Raw genomic sequence first — 21,969 nt, 5'->3', positions numbered from 1 at the left:
TCGAAAACACGGTCGTTGGATTAGCGGTGCACCGCTGAAGCCGGCGTTGCTTTAACGTTGGTTTAGCGGTAGCGAGCGTTGGTTTAGCGGTGACGCGAGCGTTGGTAGAGCGGCGTTCTGCGCATGCAGGCGTTGGCTCAGCGGGGGTATAAAGTTGGTTTAGCGGCATACCGCTTGTGACTACGGAGCTGAACGGATCGTTCATCAAACATGGCTGGTGGCATCCTCATGAAGTGCTGGAAGGCTCGTGGATCCTCATTCCTCAGCTCCACCATCAGCTTGTCATACAGTCCATGTTCAGGCCTTCTCAGTATCCACTGTCTGACCCACACAACTCTGTCTCTCCTTCTTCTCTCTCTTCTCCTTCTGTCAACAGCTTGTTGCAGTCTGAGGAGGTTCTGATTCTGCTGCTGGACTAGTGCACCAGCTCGATTCCAAACGAGCTCCTGGTCCATTTCTCCCCGTATTTATAGCCAAATTCTGGTCCCGCTCCGACACCTCTATACCAACGCCAGACCAAAGTTCATCGCCGCTATGGGTCGCTGCTTCAATGCTCGACACCGTTCCAGCAACCCCGTGTCCGCTCGTAAAACGCTTACAACCGCTCCACCGAAGTTTGTGCAAAGTTTAACCGCCGCCTGGGCAACGCTGGTGAAGCAGCGGTGGTCCAGCGTTCAAGATTTCTGCGTTGGCCTAGCGGACCCAAGCGTCCACGAACTTGCGTCTAGCGGTGCCAAACTTTGACTGGGCGTTGGTGGAGCGGGGGTGAACTTTGCCGGGGCGGAAAATTGCCCCCTCCTCACCGCTCGCAATATTTTGTGCAGCTCAAAACTTTCGGAGCGGTAGGAGGGCCCCTCCAGAAACATCAGCGGTGGCCGAGCGTATACGGCGTTGCTTTAACAGGGGCCAACTTCTGTTAAACGGTGGTGAACGGTTACGTGATGATTTTTTTTCACCGTTCAAGGAACGCTCCAGCAAAGTTCGGGCGGTGTGACCGGGCCTTAAGACTTCCTGTGGCTCTATCTGGTCACCCCATGATCACTTCCTGGATGCGTCCCTGCTCGTGTAGAATCGCACTGCGCATGTGCTCTGTGCATTACGGTAAAGGAGAGGCGACAAACAAAGCCGCAGCCCGGTGCTCGCTCGCAACAGTGACGTCAGCGCGTCGCGGCGGAGCAGTTACGCGCGCCGATTGGGTGAGCGCGGACCAGAAGAGTACAGTTCAGTAAAAAAAGAAAAAAGGCAAGAGTCGGATAACAACAACAGCTGCGGTCGCCCGAAGCCGACCGACCAAACACACACTTTTCGGACTCACACTACAAAGATTTTGGGTAAGGAAACCTGTTTGTTATCGTTTCTTGCGGACGCCGTTAGCTTAAAATTAGCCGCAGCAGCTTCCGCCCTGTACGAAGTTTCTTTTGTCCTCTTCAGTCAACAACAACACCACAGCCCAGTCGGTGAGCTGACCCGAGAGGAAGGGTTGTCTGCAGCTTTAACTACAGTTTAACACTGAGTCTGTATTAACATTAAATATGTCCATGTGTTGTGAAAACAAGCCGGTTATCTTTGGGGTTGTTGCACTGAAATACCTTTGGACTGGCTAACATCAGGGGCAGTAAATAGATATTCTGCTGCTGGGTGTGTTACACAGGTGGCTGCAAGTCCGATACACAAGATACCATTTTACGACTCCTGAATAATTAGCCTGTGTGCTGTTTGGCAAAATAAATAGCACAGTTGTCTTGATAATAGAGTTTTATGGTGTCAAATGTTCACAATTCCTATGAAAAACATGATTTATATCTGTTTTCCGGCAGGTCAAGGACGTTTCAATACAATTATTTACCTACTGTGGTCGTAATAGTATTGATTTTGTTCAGTATTTGCATCTAGTTACGGATACATTACTAATTCAAGGTTTTACTTGTATCCCTATTTTCCTAAATTTTTCAATTTTATTCCTCCAGATGTCACGATGGCTGCAAAATTCTCAATTTCAGACGGCGACTCAGAGCCAGAGGAAGTGGAGGGAGAAAACAACCATTCACCAGCAACAGAAGCCATGCCTGTCTTCGCCCGCCGCAACATGGCCTTACCTGAACTCAGAACCCCAGGTAGGGAAACACAAAGGATTATGGGAAAATGGAGAGGACGGTTGGAAAGTGGTGAGCAGAAATGTTGGCAAAACAATTACAGAAGATGCCTCTGCGTGGTTACATTTCAGTTTTTAACTTTGTCAAAGTATATTTGAGCATCCATGCCCACAATCTGGACCAGATGGAACGTAAAAGTAGATGATCTTTTGTTGCATTTACTTTTCTGGCAGCATTCATATCAGTCTAAGCTTGCTTCATCTGTCAGCACCTTCACAGAAGTTACCGTCACACAGGAAAAAATGCAGTGTTTGTTATTTTTGGGACCCAGCTGCCCGTGCTCAACAACACTGCTTCCTCTGTACTACTCCAGAATTTCCAAAGTTAAGTCTGGTGTGTGTCAACGTAGTATGACGATTACAGGACAGATATATCCTTTGATGACATCAGCATGAATCTCGGTCAACGTTGTGTAACTGAAAGAAAATAATATTCCCTTGCTTTCTGCTGCAGTTTCATTTCACAGTCACAGCTGCTGCAAAGCTGATTCTATTCTTACACAATACATATAAACTCATCCATGATTTCTAAATCACGTCTCTAACTTTTGACTATTTTTTGTTTGTTTTTTGCTTTGGTTGAAGTGGAAGCTAACGGGGGTTATTGAACCCATTGTTTCAGTTGTAACCAGTGAATAAAATTCCTCTATTCCTGCTGTATCTCATTAACGCTCCCTTTTCCGGCGCTTTCTCCCTCTCTCACCTTTCCTTCTCCCATGCAGCATCTGGTCGGATCAGGCTGAACTCGGAGTCCCACGCCTCCACGCTCTCCAGAGATGAGGAGCTCCAGGCAAAGGGGGAAGAGGAAGCCGGCACGCCCACAGAGGGAGCTCCGTTCAGGGCACGGTCTAAGTCGGCTCCCCCTGCGCTGTGGGCCGCCAAGAAGTACGGCCAGCAGCTCCGAAGGATGAGCGACGAGTTTGACAGCCTGCTAGACAAAGGGGTGAGAAATGAGGGGTCAGAGGATGGACGAAGGATTCATATGATTTAGAAAGACAGAAAGATGGTGACAATAGATCTGTTTGTGATAAAGGAAAAAGATATCAGTCGTGAAATAAACTGGTTTTACTAATCCGTTTTATTTTTAACACTACGCCTCTGTGTTTTCCAGGAGATGAAGAGAGTGAGGAGCGCAGGGACGGCCAGACAGATGCACCACTCTAAAAGCTGGTGGAGCTACCTCTTTAGTCACCAGGAGATGGAGGGAGAGAACAACCACCATGAAAGCCACACACATCGCAATGAGTAGGCGCCAAGAGAGGAAATAAGACCTGAAGATATAAGGAATCGACAGAGAAGACGGCAACGGGGAGGCCAAGAGAGCAGAACAGTGTGACCTGTGACAGAAGAGAGGTTGGCTTGAACAAAAACAATAAAAAAGGATCCAAACGCAAAGGCTAAAAGGGACATGCAGTTAATCGCATTCAAGTGCATACTCAGTGAGTCCCATCCTAGAAGAGTCATCTTTATATGTCATTGGTAACTACATTTTCATATTTTCTTTTTGTATTTGTGTCGATTGTGATGTAAACAATAAGATTGCGCAGTCCACTGTGCAACGCTTAAAGTCAGTGAGGCGTGAGGATGAACTGTTGCCGACGTGAATCCCACAGGGAGGATATAAAAGGATGAGCCACGAGAGGAGACACGATCTCCTAAAAAAACACAGAGAAACACTGGCATACTAGTGGATTGGAGAGGTGACCACTCAGTTAAAAGATTCCTGTTCTTTCAACTGTCTCTCACATCAACACTATGCAATATGCTGTAGATGGTGAGATAAATGTACTGAAATCCAAACACCCGATTATTCAAGGCCACCTTGAATGCTGTTAGAATTTCCTTCCTCCTTTTCATAAGGAAATCACCAGTGTCTGTGTGTAAACTAAGGCTTGTTTTGCTCCAAATGTTTGTGTTTGACTTGCACAAGCTCATTAGGATAACTGTAAGTGTGCCAAAACAACCTGCAGGCAAGTTTTATATAAAAAAAACAAAACAAAGAAGGATTTTTTAAGGCATTCTAAGTGGGTCTTTAATCCATCTTCCTGCTCTGCTACCTGCAAGCCAGTACCATTTAAACAACTCGACTATCACTAACTGCTTTATATCTCAAATTTATCAAAAGAAGAACAATCTCGTAAAAGGACAATCTCTTGTGATGCAGAAATATTATCTTTTGTAATACTTTCAGGGTTAGATTATAGCGGATGACATTAAACAGACATATAAAAGCACAAACCAATATGAATTCTATCTTTATAAAGCCTTGGATTAGCAAAAAAAAAATACAATCTCTGGAGTTTTTATGTGTAAATATTTTGTTAATATTTTATCAAATGGAGGGGCGGGGGTTACAAGCAAGGCAGTTGAGCCAGGACTTTATTTACAAGGCTTACCCAGCAATAGGCAGTGTACAATCCATGGCTGTTGTGGTAAATGTTGACACACACATTTAAAGAAGTGGGAAGGGATGAATTAACTGCTGTACAAGGAGCCAACACTCTGGTCTCGTTTACTCAGCTCCCAATGCATGAAAAGGATGAACTCAGAGATCCGAGGGACTTCCACTTGCTTTTTTTTCTTAGAGTGTTTCGGAAAAATCAGTTTCCAGTCCTGTTTATAAAAGAATTTGTTCACTTTGCATTGGGATGTGAATTAAATGGGATCTTAGTCTGTCATGCCTTAGCTTTAGGAGTGCTGATCAGGTGCTGAATTTAATATTTATGTGGTTTTTGAGAATTCCTTGGCACATACTCAGAAGAAACAGAAATACATCATCATGCAGCACTCCTATAAGCTCGGTAAAAAGGGTTGGGCTAGCTGTGACTTGTTTATCAATATGTGATTACTGGAAATGGTAATGGGTTTGTTCTACTGTGTCTTACTCTCTTCCTCTCGACTTGTAAGGTTGAGTTGTGAAGTTCCCGGGTGTGCAGGCTGAGTGCCGAGTCGCTGAGGTTAGTTTGTGTTTAATAGCTTTTCTCTTGTATGTTTGCATCGACTCGACTGTGCAAGATCAACTGAATGATCATTTGTCAAATTTAAACTGTTCAAAGGGGAGTGAATCCACTGCTTTATGATGTCACAGAGAAGTTTTTTTTTTTTACATTTAAACACTCCTAATATACCTGTGCATGTACGCTGACACAAGTAGTACAAGCTGGCAGAGAGCACGTGCATAGCGCTGAGAGGTCGGGGCCAGATATGAATGCTTTACTCTCTATAATGTCGTAACGAACTGCCTTGAACACGCTGTAACCTGTGATGTGACACCGCATAGCCAGCCTTGTCCGTTTACCCAATTACCGCCTTAAACTTTACTGCTCGCTGTCACATATTACGCTCAAGAAGAAGGAAAAAAAAGCACAATATACGTGGAGGTGCGTTTACTGTCACAAAAAAATAAAGAAGACAGTCGTGTTATGACTGATTTTGTGGCAGTAAACACACCGCAGAGGAAAAACCTGCCTGGGCACCTGGAGTTTTGCAACCATCCTTAGTATTACTTGAAACTGGAGATGTGTGTGGAGAAAATTAAATTTTAAGATTTCCTTTTTTTTTATTACTATTATTCTTTTTCAGTTTTTAATGACTTTTGTAAATGTATTTTCTCTACAGCTGTGAAACCTCTGGTATATGCTGTTGTGAATAAATAATTTTAAGAGTGGTTTTAAAGGAGATCCGCTTCGTTGTATTTCTTTAAAGCAGAGGAGGTTTTGACGATTTTGAAGCTGCTCATTACAAGATTGTAGTAATTCGAAGAGAACATGAAAAGACTTGAAAAGAAACAGTGAGGCAAGAGATTGTGATGAATGTGGAATTAAGTCTTAAAATGATGGCACAAGAAGAGATTTGTAAACAGGAGTAAGTCATCAGGCAATAAAGCCTGTAAATACTGACTGAAAAGGCTCTCAGTGTATTGTGGAATACGGGCAACAGTAATAACAGTAGTTGATCTGAGTATGTATGGCTTAAAAACCTAAGCTGCATGTGTAATTCCCCACACAGCAGCCATCATGGAGGATAGAGTTTCTGTCCCAGTTTGTGTTTCAGGCCACCTCGGACGGGTCCCAGCAGTACTTGTGGTCACAGTCCAGAGACGACAGTCTGTCCATGTCTGGGTCTTTCAGGCTGAAGTCAAAAAGTCTGGCATTCTCCTGTATCCTGTCCGGGTTTGATGACTTGGGGAGCACCGGGACGCCCTGCTGCACCGCCCAGCGCAATAAAACCTGCAGGGGAGCAGAAGATCGTAATCAAACACCGACTAAATAACTTGTGCCACAGATAGGGTTGCTGGGAGTCAGTTTACCTGTGCAGGTGTGCGTTTGCAGTTCTTTGCCACCTCCATTACTGCAGGATCAGTGACCAGCTCTCCTTGCCCCAGGGAGGAGTACGCTTGGAAGCACACTCCGTACTCCTTACAGACACTCCTCAGCTCTGACTGGCACAGCCGTGGGTGAAACTCCACCTGAAGGGGACAATATGTCAGATTTCTCACAAAAAAATCTTAACTTGAGTGTCATATTGTGTGTTCTACGTTATCAGTCCTGTATTCTACCTGTAGAACTGCAGGAGGGACTTTGCAGCTCTGCATTAGCTCCCTCATGTGTGTTGGGGTGTAGTTGGACACTCCTATGGCCTTAAGCTTCCCCTGGCGATGCAGCTCCTCCAGCGTGGCCCAACTCTGAGCTCGGTTGCCTGAGATCAAATATTAAGTAAGAACCACGTCATCGACATTACTCAAGTGCAATGCAGAGGAGGAATGTGAGAAGACAGGTTGGATTTTATCTCTTAAGTAGCAGAGAATTCATGTAGAAATCACTCACTACACCTGGCAAAGGCAGCAAATTACTTCAAATAATTCACACATATATATTGTGTTTTTTGCAAACATAATCTGAACTCCACCTGGGTTGTGTTTGTCAGCCACCACCAGGCCCTGTGTGCCCGGCCAGTGGATCAGATAGAGGTCGATGTAACCCAAGTCCAGCTGAGCCAGACTGTGGAGGGCACCGTCCATGGCCCGCTCACCTTGATCCTTCGGTCCCAGCTTACTGCATCGACAGGGGAGAGAAAAGAAGAAGGTTGAGGGGAAAGATTTCCATGGGCACCGAGCCACGAAGTCAACCTCCGTGCCCTCATGTGATCATGTGATGTGGCTGTGAAATCCAAGCAAGTAGAGGCATGCATTGCCCTTTTTAGTGCAGTGAAAAGCAGCATTTTACATATAATCCTATATGGGTTATACCATCTCAAATCAGCACATTTTAAAAATTATTTCTGCTCAAACCAACTCTGATATGCCAAAATTATTTATAGACTAAATAAAGACATTTACAAAGACCCACTCTTGAGACATTTTTGGTATTTTTGTTTGAATTAGAATTAATGCTGCTTCAAGCGAAGGAGTTTAAGCATCTTGGGATCTTGTTCACGAGTGAAGGTAAAACGGAGAATGAGATGGACAGGCGGCTTCGTGCAGCATCAGCAGAAATGTTGCCGTTGAACTGAACTGAGCCAGAAGGTGACGCTCTCGATTTACTAATTAGCCGACATTCTAACCCTCATCTGTGGTCATGAGCTCTGGATAGAGACTGAAAGACTGAGATTGATGCTACAAATGAGTTTCCTCTGTAGGGTGGCTGGTTCATTTTTAGAGACAGTGAGAAGCTCAGACATCTGGAGGAAGCTGAGAGCAGAATCACTGCTCCTTCACATCGAAATGGGCCAGTTGAGGTGGTTCAGACGTGATTCAGAGGTCTCCTGGGCGGCTTCCTCTGTAGGTTTTATGAGCACGTCCGCCTGGGAGGAAAGCAGGAAAGGCTGGAAAGGCCGTGGGATCCCCAGGAGGAACTGGAAAGTGTTGCTGGGTAGAAAGACGTCTGACTCTGGAATGACCTGCTGCCCCTGCAACCCAACCCAGGATAAGCGGAATAAAGTGGCTGCATGGGTGACAGTACACCAGGAACTATTCAAAATGAAAATTTGAATTTTTTAGTGTTAGTACTGATGAAGAAAATAGCACACCTTTGGTACCACTGTCACATGTCACCCATTCATTCAATGCCCCATGGTTATCCACAATTATCACACCTTTGCTATTTGCAAGTGTTTATCAGACTCATCCTTTGTTTCTGTCTGCCATACCCCCGTCTTACCTCCTGTTATCCAATTGCCCTTTTGTTACCCTTGATTCAACCATACACAAATTAACCACTGTCTACCTTGTTATTTACTTACAACCCCCAACCCTTTCTCTGAGATGTTCCTTTTGTCTTACCCTCTGTATTTGCATACAGCCCCTCCTTACCCTCTGACATCTCCATAAAATGGGAAATCTCCAAATGTTCTGGGTCGGCTTACCTTCACAGGCTCATGCTCTGTGTTGGTAAGCCCACCGTGTGCCGGAATACCAATAAACACCCCACTGCAGCAAACTTTGCAGAACAAAGAGTGAAATTTCCTCAACAGTATTCATGATGCAACAGATTCCGAAGTAGCTAAAATCCTTAATTATGGGTAAGATGAAACATAGAAAAAACTGCAGTAGTCATGAAAGGTCCTATGTTTGAACATATATTAACAAAACAACTGAAAATGCACAACTCAACTACTGTTTGTTTTCTGAACCACAATTAATGTATCGAATGTTCTAATAATAAAAAACAAAACACACAAAATACTTTTGAATATGAAATAGTTTGTAACAAAAAATAACAATAAAGTTATTTTAGCTCAACTGTCATAAATGACTGACCAGGTACAACAAGTTGTAACACAAAAACAAAAAATATTACTACATGGCTTAATACCAGTAGAAAAGAGTTTTGGGGTTCAAAATAGTTGAATTTCTTGAAGTTCCCTAAAGTATCTATCTATCTATCCATTTAATTCTCTAAATATAACAGAATAAAATATAGCTTTTGTATATTAAAGGCACACTTTTTCCCTTTTTTCACAAGAATTCCAGGCTTTTATCTTAAATAGTTCTTGAGATATTGTGCAGAAAATGCGCTAAAAGTTGATCGACAAGCAACTTTTAAAACAAAATTTATCTCAGAAAACACTTAATACATCAATTTGCGATTTCAAGATAAAAAGTTCAAGCAAATCAAAGACGGTCGAGCAAACGGTCCCTTAAGAGTGAAAATGGAATAAAGCTATATTCAAGATTTCTTCACCTGGTTATGAACACATCCTCTCTGGCTAAGCCATGTTTAGGCAGGAGTTCCCTCAGCGCTCGGCCCAAGTCGGCCTCGTTCCGGTAGACGGCTGCGCTGTCAAAGGCCCGGTAACCAGCAGACAGAGCAGCATCCACAGCCCGATACACTTCTTCAGGTCCCCGCAACTTGTAGGTCCCCAAACCCAGGAGGGGCATCTGAACCCCTGTGTTTAGGGTGACAGAAGAAGAGGAGGACATCTGGTCTGAAAGGCACTTCCTCTCTCTGCAACCTGTTTGGACTACGGGATCTGCCAGCACTGTCAAAGAAACGAAAAGAGTTGAGTGAGAAACATAGTAGTTTTTCTACTAAAAACACTGTGTTCAGTTTTTATATACAGTCAGACAGGTGCATTTCAAAAGCAGTTTTACTCATAATAGCAGCAGCACCTCTGACAGGGGAAACTGTTTTTTTTCCTTTGGTATCTTAAACACATATGTGCAGAATGTGAGCAGAAATCCTGCTGAAATACACGAGTTATTCAAGTCCGGGAGTTATAAACAAACTAAAACTAAATAAAAAGCATGTATGCTCATTTAAAAAACACACACACACACATAAGAGGGCAGAAGAGTGGATGTAACCTGTATGTCTGTTCACTCAGCAGGGATAATATATATATATATATATATATATATATATATATATATATATATAAATTTTTTTTTAATTTATTTATTTATTTTTTAAAGTCAAATCTTGAAAGCAATATAGAATACCTGGCAACCTTAATGCATTTCCACTATAATTTTAATTGTCGCCTGTTTATCTTCACATAAATGAAGATATTTCCATCACAAATTATCACAGAAAAGGTACAAATTGGTGCATAAAAATTCCCCAGAGTGCAGAGGTCTGTTTGCGCGTAGTTTAGGCCACAGTTTATGACTAAATTGTGGTTGAGTTATGACATGTGGAGAAGCTTTCAGTGCAAACAAGTTTGTTATAACAGTGTTAAAGTACTGGAACGTTGCAGTGAGGACAAACACTAATATGCAACAACACAAGACGGTGCAGTATGTGCAGAATGTACAGTAAATACAGCGTTAAAACATGGTGACAGTGACGCAGCATAAATTAATCTGGAACATGTGCAGCAATAAGCTATTAAATGGAAGCCATTTTTTCGATAATAAACATTTCTACCCAACCTTTTGTTTCGCCTCAGAGGAAATATTTTTGAAAGAAACGACGTTCAAAAACCGGCCTGGTCCTGACGTCTTTTTAAAACGCTACAGAAACGTTTAATGACACGAAATGACACGGGTGAACACCGTAACTTCAAACTTTACCACGTCTGTTTGCGGCTTCCTACTACACGTTGTCAGCTGACGGTCATGTGACTGGTTGGGCGGTTTTCTCCGTCACCATAGTGACTCCTGCTCTGACGCTCCGATGATTGGTCGAAGCTCCAACCAATCATAGCTGCCAAAAACACCGGAAGGCGGGAATTCAGCAGCACCAGCGAATCTCGAGTCGAGTCGAGTTTTTAATTGACAGAGACGTTTTTAACTATTTAAAGTCTACCGGAGGGTGGAAAACAACCGGCGGCGAATTCTTGGTCGCCGTTTTCTGTAGACTTTACGGTAATTTTAAGAGCGAGTGAGAGGAGAGAGTTTTGAGTGAAGATAAGGCTGTATTTCAAATTTTTTCGAGCTAACTACCTACCTAGCAACATGTTCATCAGTGGTGTTTACATGTAGCTAGTGTATGTTTTAATTGGTCAAGTGACCAATAGTCCACCCATTAATACATTTATTTAATACTTTACACCAAATCCATTTAGTAGTTTATGTTTAGGCTTCCCACATTAATACAGTTAATAAATTAACACATTAATATACTAATTTTCCCAGCAGGCCAGGCATGCCATTGCAGACCTTCAGCTTCCCTTTCCCAGAAACCAGATTCTTTAAAGCTGGTAGTTTCATCTACAAGTTCAAGATCAGAGGAGGATCCAGCTACAGGCAAGATACAAACTGGTTGAAACCTCAGTTTAGACTTATTAATGTATTTAACCTCCCTTCATTCCTCTTTGCTTTGGTCTTCAGGATTCAATAACATTATATTCTCATAGCATCAATTCATATCATGATATCTGAAGGACCTTCACATATTTACTGTAGGTAACAACCTCACAAAACACAGAGAAACCACACATATCCAAAGTTTGTTTTGGATTCCCTTTGACCAAGCAAACTCTCCTTTCCCAGTAAAAGACCTCTGGCAGAATTAGGCTCACCTTCATCAGACAGTTTGGGTGATGATGATGAAGACGAGAGAAAACCAGATAGCTGATAGAAAACAGACAGATTTAGGAGAACAATAAACGTTTGGAAGGCCAGAGATCAGAAATATGTTGCTCCACATCCAGATATATGTACAGAGAGAACAAAACACAAACTACAGGAGCACACAAAGCTGGTGAAATGCAGTGGTGGCGTATAAATGTATAGAGACACAGAATGTAGTGGAGAGATGCTCAGTGCATCATGGGAGTTTGCTGACGAATCCATACTTAAGTGAAACTGAACTAAGTCCAGAAAAAACAAGACAAGGTGAAAAATGGTGACAAAAAAAACCAAAAAGCTTGAGGTATAATTTAGAGGAACTAGAGAGCTATAAATCGCATTTTGTTAAAAATGTATTTGGATAAGCATCAGTGGCAAATACAGTTCATAACCAGTAATTATGCAATTTAACTGATTGTGCTTTTTTATGACCAAGATAATTCCAAGAGTCTGTTTAGTTGTCATTATACAACACAAGACTGCTGAAATTACAGATGCTACTTGAAGAAGAAGAATTCTTGAAGAAGTAATAAAGTAATAAAATAAAGCTACTGTCATGGTGAATAGAGAATAACTTCATCTTACAACCTTCCCCTCAGGCTCATACATCTGACACCAGTTTGTGAAGTCTCCAGTTTGCTTTCTATTGCCCTTTTGTAAAGGTTAACAAGAACTTGGCACAAGAATTGAGACTTCTTAAGACGTTTTCTTTACAGGCTGAAGACCAAAAGTAGCTTCAGGGAAATATCTTGAGACAGAACTTGAAACAGAAGATAATGGTCTGGATTAGAGCTACTACAGTTCAGGGCATTGTTAAAAAGTATTCCCCCTTATTGTTTCCTTTTCTTTTTGTCTTTTTCAACACATATTTCTTCAAAGCGGAGTAAAAGAGCCGCACAACAGCTTGAAATCAGCCAACAGGCCAGTGTGAGGATCACTGCTGATGGAGGCTGCATCCACACATTAGTTCCCTCCAGCCGCTTTTCTCCTGATAGATTTGATTCTTCAAAGAAAAATATTATTCACTCTGGAGAGCTGCTGGGGGCACAGCTGAGCTTCAGGCGACGGAGGAAACACACTTTTTATTCTCCTTCACTCAGTTCTTTCAACAGCTGACAATATGTTGTGTGCTCTCAAACTTTGTGCTGACATTTCTTTTCATCTGCAAAAGAAGCCTCACAGGATCTGTCTGTCTTTAGTCAGGGATGAGGCCCTGGAATAAAACTGATCTCTAAGTAAAGCCTTGGAGCCATTTTTCCTTGTGAGTCAAGAAGACTCTTTTGTATCTAAACTATATTTAATGTTTCCTACAGTCAGAGCTCAGCAGCATTTCAGCTTTATCAAGTTTTATTTAAAGCTTATTACATGTCCTGCATTACAAAAGGCTTTCACTGATAATAAGTTACTCAAACGTCTATAAAACAACATCTTCCTGCTAAAAATGGGTTTGATTTGTGTCATCAGTGGGGAGGAGGTTATCGGAGGAGAGTGCTTCAATCAGGAGCTGGAGGTAATTATGGATGCCGCCTACTCACTCACTGTGTCAGCGTTCACATTTTGTTGTTCTTTTTAAAAAAAAATTAATTCCTTTTTTCATTTAGGAAATTATAAGAACCATTCTTGGCAACCTGGACAGCCTGCAGCCTTTCTCCACCGCCCACTACATTGTCTTCCCGTGTATCCTTTCCTTCACTTTCTTCCTCCACTTCTACCTATTCTTTTTATTAAACATTTTACAACCAATTTACACCAATTTTATGAAGGAAACTGACTGACTAGACTGTATTTTGTTAACTGTAGCTCCCAGATAAGAGGCGCTGGGAGAGTGTGTGCAAACACAGCGACAACCTGAGAGTCTACCCTTTTGTTCTGATCCTCTACCTGGAGAAAAACATGCAGAACGGTGAGGATGGTGGCACATCTGCTGCAGACGCTCCCAGCTTTGCTTTACACCTGCAAGTGTATAAAAGGATGATTCAAGTCAGTTATGTTTGGCTTTTTTTAAAGCTACTACAGCAGCTGCTTGTTAAATTTCAACAAACACAAAGTCTGGGAGGCTTGTTCTTGTTGCATTTTCATCTCTTAATCCATTTGTTGTGTCTTCAGTAGCAGGATAAGAGCTCATCAGTCCATCCTCAGAAAACTAAAAGTCTCATACCGATTGGCTAAATGTGTGTATACATAATGTCACTGTGTTTTTCCGTGTAAAACAATAAACAGGCCTGTAAAACTTAACTAGTCCTGCCAGTCAGCTGTAATAAACTGGTGAACTTCAGCACAAGAAGCAAAACATACTGTTCAGGTTTAACGGCACCTCACAGCAGTTTATTTATCTCGTTTCAGCAAAGCAAGCCGAGGAGGTGAGTTGTTTTTATATTACTCATAAAACAGAGAGAAAGGACAAGCTGGAGTGCTCAACTTTTATGGTCAAACTGTGTTATCTGTTGTTTTACGTGCCCAGCGTAAGCAAAACAAAAAACATAAGCATTGTTTCTGTTGCCATAGATGGCATCTCCACTGTGTACTATAATATAGAAGGTTTTAAAGTCAGTATTAAGATATTCTACTTTATATATTTAACAGTTTGTATATATTAAAGATGCCCCATATTGCATTTACATACATTGAAGAATAAAATGTTATGTATATTTTACATTATAATGCAGTGCAATCATGTGATACAACTATGAATTGGAGCTTAAGAAATGACTGTAGTGTTTTTTTTTAGCAGAACGAGGCAGTGCAGCATGAACCTTATACCTGTGAGCCTCAGCCGAAGCGCCGTAAGACAGATTCACCACTAGAGGAGGCCATAATAAAGGACTTGATTGTAGACATGGAGGCTGAAAGCAGGATTTCTGTACGAGGGTGAGTGTTCTCACTGCTCTGTTTGTCACATTTAAGCCTTTGAAAGAAACATATTTATGGTTCCTGCAAATTTCAATCTTGCAAATAAATTTATTGCAAATTTTAATGGCAAATAGATCCTCTGTTGACAAGATTTATATTTTTAAAAAAGCCTTTTTTCAGTGTAGCCATGCTATCACATCAGCTCTAACATGATGGTAGTTTTATTTTAGCATCGCTTGTCAAGGTTAAGTACAAAGTGCTTTCTAATTTAAAAGATTTTATAGAAAATTGCAAGTGCACAGTGACAAGAAAAAATCACAAATATAAATGAATAAAATAAGTATAGACAAGCTGAACTCATATAAAGGAGGGGAAATTGAAGTTGAGATGCTAATATACAATATAATATATATAAGAGCATTTAAAAATGCTATAAAGTTAGTTCCAGATGCATCAATGCAGCATTCAGTGACATTTTTCTTCCCTTTTTTCTCCTCAGCACTGAGCCTTTTTTTCATTCTCTCTATACAACACGTTATCCTCACTAGGGTCACGGGGGGTGCTGGAGCCTATCCCAGCTGACTCAGGCGAAGGCAGGGGACACCCTGGACAGGTCACCAGTCTGTCGCAGGGCTACATATACAGACAAACAATCACACTCGCATTCACACCTATGGACAATTTAGAGTAATCAATTAACCTCAGCATATTTTTGGACTGCGGGAGGAAGCCGGAGTGCTCGGAGAAAACCCACGTATGCACAGGGAGAACATGCAAACTCCATGCAGAAAGATCCCAGGCACAGGCCGGGATTTGAACCAGGGATCTTCTTGCTACAAGGCAAAAGTGCTAACCACTATTCCAATGTGCAGTCCACTATGAAAAATACAAAATATAAATTTTAAGCTCATAAAGTGCGACTACATCCATATATATATATCAATACAGCTTAAATGGTGCCTGATTTTTTTGCTTTTAATAGACATTTCCACCATGAATTGTTGCAGAAAATACCTAAATTGGTGTTGAAAAATTCAGGAAATAAAATGTGTGATGCTCAAAACCGCCCTGAAACGTCCTCCCCAGTATTCAGGTGTAACCTACGCCCATGTATGTATGAATATATTTAAAATATCTCCTTATGAGAAGCTTACTGAGCCATAAACTAGCGCTGTGGTTTAACTTTTAGCAGCTCTAATGCCCAACATAATAAGAAGATGCTTGTTCCCACTAGCATCCACACAGACACCTTTCTATACGTGGTGCAGGGATGAAACTAAGTGTTCCTATTCATAAAATCACCAACACATTCATTCTGACAACCACTTTGCTTCACACAAACACGCTTCAGTGGCTGCTTGCAGTTACGAAACAGACAAGAAGCGAACGGGCGCCACCTCAATCACGCTGACAGTCGGATCAGTGGGGCGAGAACGATCATTTCAAATCCGCACACACACATAAACAAGTCCTCTGTCTAGTTTGCATTTAACTTGTGTAAACAGAATCGTCTCCTTTTTTTTTGGACGAACACACACTCAGATGCACAAACTGTGTAAACATCCTGCAAACGGCACGGCCTCGAGCATCAGCACCAGCTCACGGGAAATCGCTCTTCATTTCTCATTGAATTACATCCACCACACTGACCATCATATCACTGTCATCACAGAGGTCCGTAGCACACTTTGTATCGCACAAACACAATCACTGCTACACACTCTGTCAGTTTTCAGAGGCGTCCTACGTTCTGCTTCTTCACTGTTGGCATTTGTGTGGATGTGAGCGTCGACATGGCGCCCAGGAGCGACAGATGGTTTGTTTTTGTGTTAAACCTCCTGGAAAAATGGGAGCAGAAAAGAGTTTCAAAGAACAAGTGTGGACGTAGAACGGACAAAAAAAATGGCAGCTGTTGTATTTCTTCTCTGCACTTATTCTGTTTCTGGTGGGGGTTTTCACTGTAGTGTGAAAAATATACTGAACATAGTTATAAAGACATCTCTGACACATTTTATTGATGGAATTGATGGTTTGGTCTGTTTTTCTACTTTTAGAGCACTTATTAGTCTTTTCAGTAAAAGCTCACTCTTTCTGTTTGTGAGTTTTGTCTGGAGGCTGAGGGTTGTCAAATAATTTCAGCAGCATATGTAGAATTTTTAGGGCTCTTTGTATCCGAATCTTAGGAATTTAGCACTGAAAGCATAGCTGCTCTTTGACCAATCAAAAAATAAACTCTATCTCTTGATCAAACTAAATCAGCCACAGTGCACTGAGTGTACTTTAGTAGACACATTACAAAGTAAGGACCCCTACTCACTGAAAGCTAATTGTCTGTTTTCTAACAGCCAATCCAAGAAACATCCAGCTCTGTCACGAAACTGTTCAAATACATGGTAGATTTATGAACTAGGTGGGATTTAGGGTTAATAAAACACTCCTTGGACCTTATTTTAGGGCAAAGTCACCAATACTTTTAACATTTTTAATGAGATTTTATCAGTGAGCCTATATATATAATTTTTATGTCTCAGTGACTGTTCAGATTGCACTTATGGCTCGCTCTACATTCATTTACTTCTGGATCTTGGTCTTGTTAGCCTAAAACAACAACCCTGAGGTGTTGCCAAGATGGCCGCTAAATGGGGAGACTTACCTATAGGGACTCTACATTCCAGTTTTATTAGCTTGAATGAACTATGAACAAACGTAAAGGTAGAATTTGCAGCATAATAAACATTTTTAATGTATTATTTGATGATACACTGATAACAACAGACTTGGAGATGATTTTTGAAAATACAACTACATCAAATTGTGTCCCAGTAGAACAACTTTTGATGAAACTATCACAGACGGGTCACTGTTTCTAGATCATCTGCCATGCTTTTGACCATCCGATTAAACAAAATGCAGCCAAACGGACGACTATTTTTGACATGATGTCTGTTAATTTGGAGCTGAGTCTGAGTAGACTTTGAGGTGTAAACAGTTGACTGGACTGGCTACTGATGTTCCAGGACTGGTGTCTAAACCACATTTCGGTCTAATAAATAGTGGATTATGGATTTAAACCATGTGTAATCGTAGGATATCGAGGTTTGAATGTAGCTGCAGTAAAACATCATGCAGCACAGTGCTACCACCTTCAGGATGAATGGATGGATGGATGGATGGATGGATGGATGGATGGATGGATGGATGGATGGATGGATGGATAGGTAGATGGATGGATGGATGGATGGATGGATGGATGGATAGATAGATAGATAGATAGATAGATAGATAGATAGATAGATAGATAGATAGATAGATAGATAGATAGATAGATAGATAGATAGATAGATAGATAGATGGATGGATAGATGGATATACGGACGGACAGACAGATCTAATCACAATTGTCAAAATATCCATACATCTGTAGAAAATGTTGGTGTCGGCTACAAAATCAGGCATTTTTAAGTTACCCAAATGTAACTAAAGGTATTTGGAGGCCACATCCACATAAAAAAGCAAACCTTTCTTTTGTAAAGAAAGTGTTCAAAGAGGTTTGTAACTTAACTGTTTTTCTGTGTCTAATTTACAGCAAACTGGAAAGTCTGCACACACAGGGGGAGGCCAGAGACTGTCCAGAACGTGTCGACAAGGTGATTCTTTTCAGTTCAGTCTTTAATTCGCAGCGTTTCCCCGGTCGACTGATTTGTCACCCTGCTTTGTGTCAAACGAAGGCGTCAGTCATTCAAGCCCGCAGTTGTTTAAAATTAACTGACTCCAACGATTCTCTTTCCAATTTCCATCTCATAACACTCTTTCATTTCCTCTCTATATACAAACACACGCACACTTTATTGCAGCCCCGGGCTAACATTAGCGCAGACAGGTAGGATAACAAGTGTGATTAAGGTTAATAATAGCATTAGATCAGGCCGCGAGTTGCTGTGTAATTGTGTCTATGTGAGGGAACGTGTGTGTTTCTGGTGATGTGCTTCGGTTTGATTAGCAACAAAGTCCCAAAATTACCCTCCTCTCCGCTCCCTCCTCGTCCGTGGCCTTTCATCTCATCTCATCCTTTATTTTCACACTTGTCCACTCGGACTTTTTTCCATCCCTTCCTTCTCAAGCGTTTTTTCTTCCCCCCTCAACGTTTGTTTCAAGTGGAAAAAATGATTTAAACTAGTTATGTCAGCCCAGTGAGTTATTTATTTTGTTAACACTGAAAAGGAAGTGCCAATACAAGTCTACAAGCTTTAACAAGGATTAAGTTTGAACATTGTGGTTGTCAGGAGTAGCCTGCTCCTGCACAAACAAGTTCAAGGAAAGAGTGGTGAGCATTTTTGTGAATTCATGTTAATTTACAGGGATAAATCCAGCAGTTTTACACGCCAAATTTAAATGAAAGGTAATGCATGCTTGAGATGAGGACTTTTGTTGGCAGATTGTCTAAATCTGTGGCATGGATGGAAACCACAGATTCATGAAGATAAATAACTCATTCTGGCTCGTGTGGAGCATCTCAGCAATATCACAACATGGTTCTGGTCGGTTCAAATAGGAGAAAATGCCAAACTATTGTGCCGCTTTTTAATTTTCTAATGAGAAAAATGCCAAACTTACAAAAAGACAACCACATTTCAAAGGTGAGACATCATCCTGACAGTTTGGTATCCATCCATCCATTCTCTATACACCGCTTTATCATCACTTGGGTCGCGGGGGGTGCTGGAGCCTATCCCAGCTGACTCGGGTGAAGGCAGGGGACACCCTGGACAGGTCACCAGTCTGTCACAGGGCTACATATACAGACAAACAATCACACTCACATTCACACCTACAATTTAGAGTAACCAATTCACTTCAGCATATTTTTGGACTGTGGGAGGAAGCTGGAGTACCCGGAGAAAACCCACGCATGCTCAGGGAGAACACGCAAACTCCATGCAGAAAGATCCCAGGCCCAGGCCGGGATTTCAACCAGTGATGAAAACCAGAATGTTGTAGTTGTCAAAGTGTTCTGTATCATGGATGCATATATTACATTTGCAACAAAGCAAACACTTTACTAACTGGTTAATTTAGAGAGTTGTGATTATTTAAAATAGATTGACGTTCATCTCTATGCTAAACTAGAAGTAGTTTCTTCACTATACTGATACAGCAGCTCCAATGATCCATGATTGGCGATCATCAGTGAGCAACAATCAAGATTTTAGAACTTATAGCAACTTATAAGATGCTAAAAAAATGTGTATGGATTTTATATTTATACTACTGTTCAAAAGTTTGGGGTCACTCAGACAATTCCATGTTTTCCATAAAAACTCACATTTTTATTCATGTGCTAACATAACAGCACAAGGGTTTTCTAATCATCAATGAGCCTTTCAACACCATTAGCTAACACAATGTAGCATTAGAACACAGGAGCGATGGTTGCTGGAAATGTTCCTCTGTACCCCTATGGAGATATTCCATTAAAAATATCCAGCTAGAATAGTCATTTACCACATTAACAATGTCTAGACTGGATTTATCATTCATTTAATGTCATCTTCATTGAAAAAAAAGCTTTTTGAACAGTAGTGTATGCATAAGTCACTGCAGACTTAAAATATTATTGGTAAAAAGCTGTTGATCCACGATGAAAACAAGGAGCAGCATTGTTCTTCTATTGCAGCATAGAGTTAATTTGCTCTAATATTTAATAAAGTGGAGGAAATATGTAATTTGCGATGTTTTCTTTGAAACAAAATGCCATTTAAATGTTAACTGTAGTTCAGAAACACATCAAAACTTACTGCTAGACAACACAAAGATTCGATTTATGTTCTGTTTTTCAGTATTTCCCCTAAAATGTTTTACTTTTTTAGGATGAGGATAAAGCTTGGCAGGTGCTAATGGTGTGAACTGATGCTACATTGGGTAACATAAAGTGGATGTGACAGCCTCAAACAAAACCATCATCCCAAATAAATAATGTAGCTAGCTAATCGTAGGCTAACTAAGGCTAAGACTACCAGATTTAGTACGCTAGATAGCCAGGAATGCTAAAAGTTAGCATCTATTTTTTAAATTTCTTCTTATCATCTTCCACAGAAAAAGAGCAGAGATGCTGACAGACTCCTGTTGAACTCAGGTGTGAGTCCGAGCAGAAGGAGTCCAGGTGGGACGACACGGGACACAGTGGAGGAGGTGGAGGAGACACCGCAGAGACCCGGGATTCTGACCCGACTGTTCAGGTAGGTTCATGTGTGTGCAGTGGACACGTAGCCGGGTTCACAGCAGTCACAACGCCAGCAAAACACAAGAGCAGAGGCGATGCCAGCATCTCTTTGGTTCACTTGATTGACTTTCACAGCCACGGGAGAAACATGACAGTGGGCAGGGGAAGTCCAGCTTTTATACGCACAGAAATGTCTGCTGAGACGCCAGATGCCCCGAAGCACAACGAGGACCGACAAGACCACGTTCAGCACCAGCATGCCAACCATCGCACACGTTTAGTCTTTTAATGATGATATTCAGTAGCAACAGCCCACCGCTGATTTATTCACTAAAACAGACTGTAAAAGTCTCTGTTTTCTCTTTGCAGCCATATCTTCCCGTTCTACTTGTTCTTCAAAGACCCCTGAAAGCTGAGAGTTTCACACAGACACGAGGGCATTGATTTACTGTGAAATATGAAGGTCTGCTAAAGATATAGAGACTGTGTCGTCTTTATGTTGGAGCGTCTCATTAACGCAAATAAACGTTCATTGTTCTTTTCTGATTTTGTTTAGTTTTGTCTATCGTGGACTGAATCTTAACTTGTTTTTCTGATTGTAAAAAAGCAACAAGATGAACTAAAGGATTATTTGTAGTAGTTTCAAGGTTTTTTTTTTTTTTTTTTTTTTTTTTTTTTACAAAATCCGGTTTAAGCAAGTTATGTATTTTGGATGAATCTTTAAATAGTTCATGTAGAATTAACTGATGATTTCTGATTTAATATCATGATGTCAAACTTAAAATTAATTGTACTTCTTGGTAAACATAACTGTCGCTAAAAAGTTGAAAATCTTTCTGTTTTTACAGTTTCTGGTTACAATCAGGTTGTTTATATCTCGAGTCGCACACGAAAGCAATATAAGGTAGATATAGAATGTTAAAATTAAATACGTATACGTCGATAAAAGTCTGCAGCAGCTTTGGCTAAAAAGGAACCATTTATTTATTTATTAAATGTGGAAGATTAAGACTAAACCCAGATATACAGTCAAATAAAAGCAGAGACTGATCTCATTCTACATTTCCGTACATGTGAGTATTGTTTTAATCTGGATTTACTTTCATTAGCTACTCTTTACACACTTTTTACCTTTAAAAAAGGTTGTTGCTAGAGGTACGGACCCGTACCCGTAGCCTGTGGACTACGGATACGGCACTTTCCATTTGCCAATCAGATACGCGAGATCTGGTCATG

At 41.1% G+C, this 21,969-nt stretch overlaps 2 protein-coding genes across 2 annotated transcripts; one reads left to right on the top strand and one right to left on the bottom strand.

Moving 5' to 3' along the window:
- Positions 1-1,162: 1,162 nt before the first annotated feature.
- Positions 1,163-5,830, top strand: badb (BCL2 associated agonist of cell death b). The gene is made up of 4 exons (XM_022210246.2): positions 1,163-1,331; positions 1,968-2,114; positions 2,875-3,095; positions 3,264-5,830. The coding sequence occupies exons 2-4, from the start codon at positions 1,976-1,978 to the stop codon at positions 3,399-3,401; spliced, it is 498 nt and encodes a 165-aa protein (XP_022065938.1). The 5' UTR covers positions 1,163-1,331; positions 1,968-1,975; the 3' UTR covers positions 3,402-5,830.
- On the bottom strand, positions 5,700-10,724 carry zgc:101765 (uncharacterized protein LOC450036 homolog). The gene is made up of 6 exons (XM_022214913.2): positions 10,524-10,724; positions 9,334-9,631; positions 7,061-7,206; positions 6,711-6,850; positions 6,462-6,620; positions 5,700-6,381 (listed from the first exon to the last, which is right to left on the bottom strand). Exons 2-6 carry the CDS (start codon positions 9,570-9,572, stop codon positions 6,202-6,204), a joined length of 864 nt encoding a protein of 287 aa, XP_022070605.2. The 5' UTR covers positions 9,573-9,631; positions 10,524-10,724; the 3' UTR covers positions 5,700-6,201.
- Between the last annotated feature and the right edge of the window lie 11,245 nt (positions 10,725-21,969).

Source organism: Acanthochromis polyacanthus, chromosome 23 (assembly GCF_021347895.1).
Source record: "Acanthochromis polyacanthus isolate Apoly-LR-REF ecotype Palm Island chromosome 23, KAUST_Apoly_ChrSc, whole genome shotgun sequence".
In the NCBI taxonomy this organism is placed as follows: Eukaryota; Metazoa; Chordata; class Actinopteri; family Pomacentridae; genus Acanthochromis; species Acanthochromis polyacanthus.
The sequence above is the reverse complement of the archived record's forward strand: the minus strand, read 5'-3'. Positions and strand labels throughout refer to the sequence as shown.

What these genes read in the sequence shown, in the direction of transcription:
- badb (XM_022210246.2), top strand. Translation starts at nt 1,976, where the DNA reads ATGGCTGCAAAATTCTCAATTTCAGACGGCGACTCAGAGCCAGAGGAA. An exon ending in ACCTGAACTCAGAACCCCAG is followed by an intron (nt 2,115 to 2,874) that starts GTAGGGAAACAC and finishes TCTCCCATGCAG; the next exon opens with CATCTGGTCGGATCAGGCTG. An exon ending in ACAGCCTGCTAGACAAAGGG is followed by an intron (nt 3,096 to 3,263) that starts GTGAGAAATGAG and finishes TGTGTTTTCCAG; the next exon opens with GAGATGAAGAGAGTGAGGAG.
- zgc:101765 (XM_022214913.2), bottom strand. Translation starts at nt 9,572, where the DNA reads ATGTCCTCCTCTTCTTCTGTCACCCTAAACACAGGGGTTCAGATGCCC. An exon ending in GGCTGACAAACACAACCCAG is followed by an intron (nt 6,851 to 7,060) that starts GTGGAGTTCAGA and finishes ATTTGATCTCAG; the next exon opens with GCAACCGAGCTCAGAGTTGG. An exon ending in GCAAACGCACACCTGCACAG is followed by an intron (nt 6,382 to 6,461) that starts GTAAACTGACTC and finishes GCTCCCCTGCAG; the next exon opens with GTTTTATTGCGCTGGGCGGT.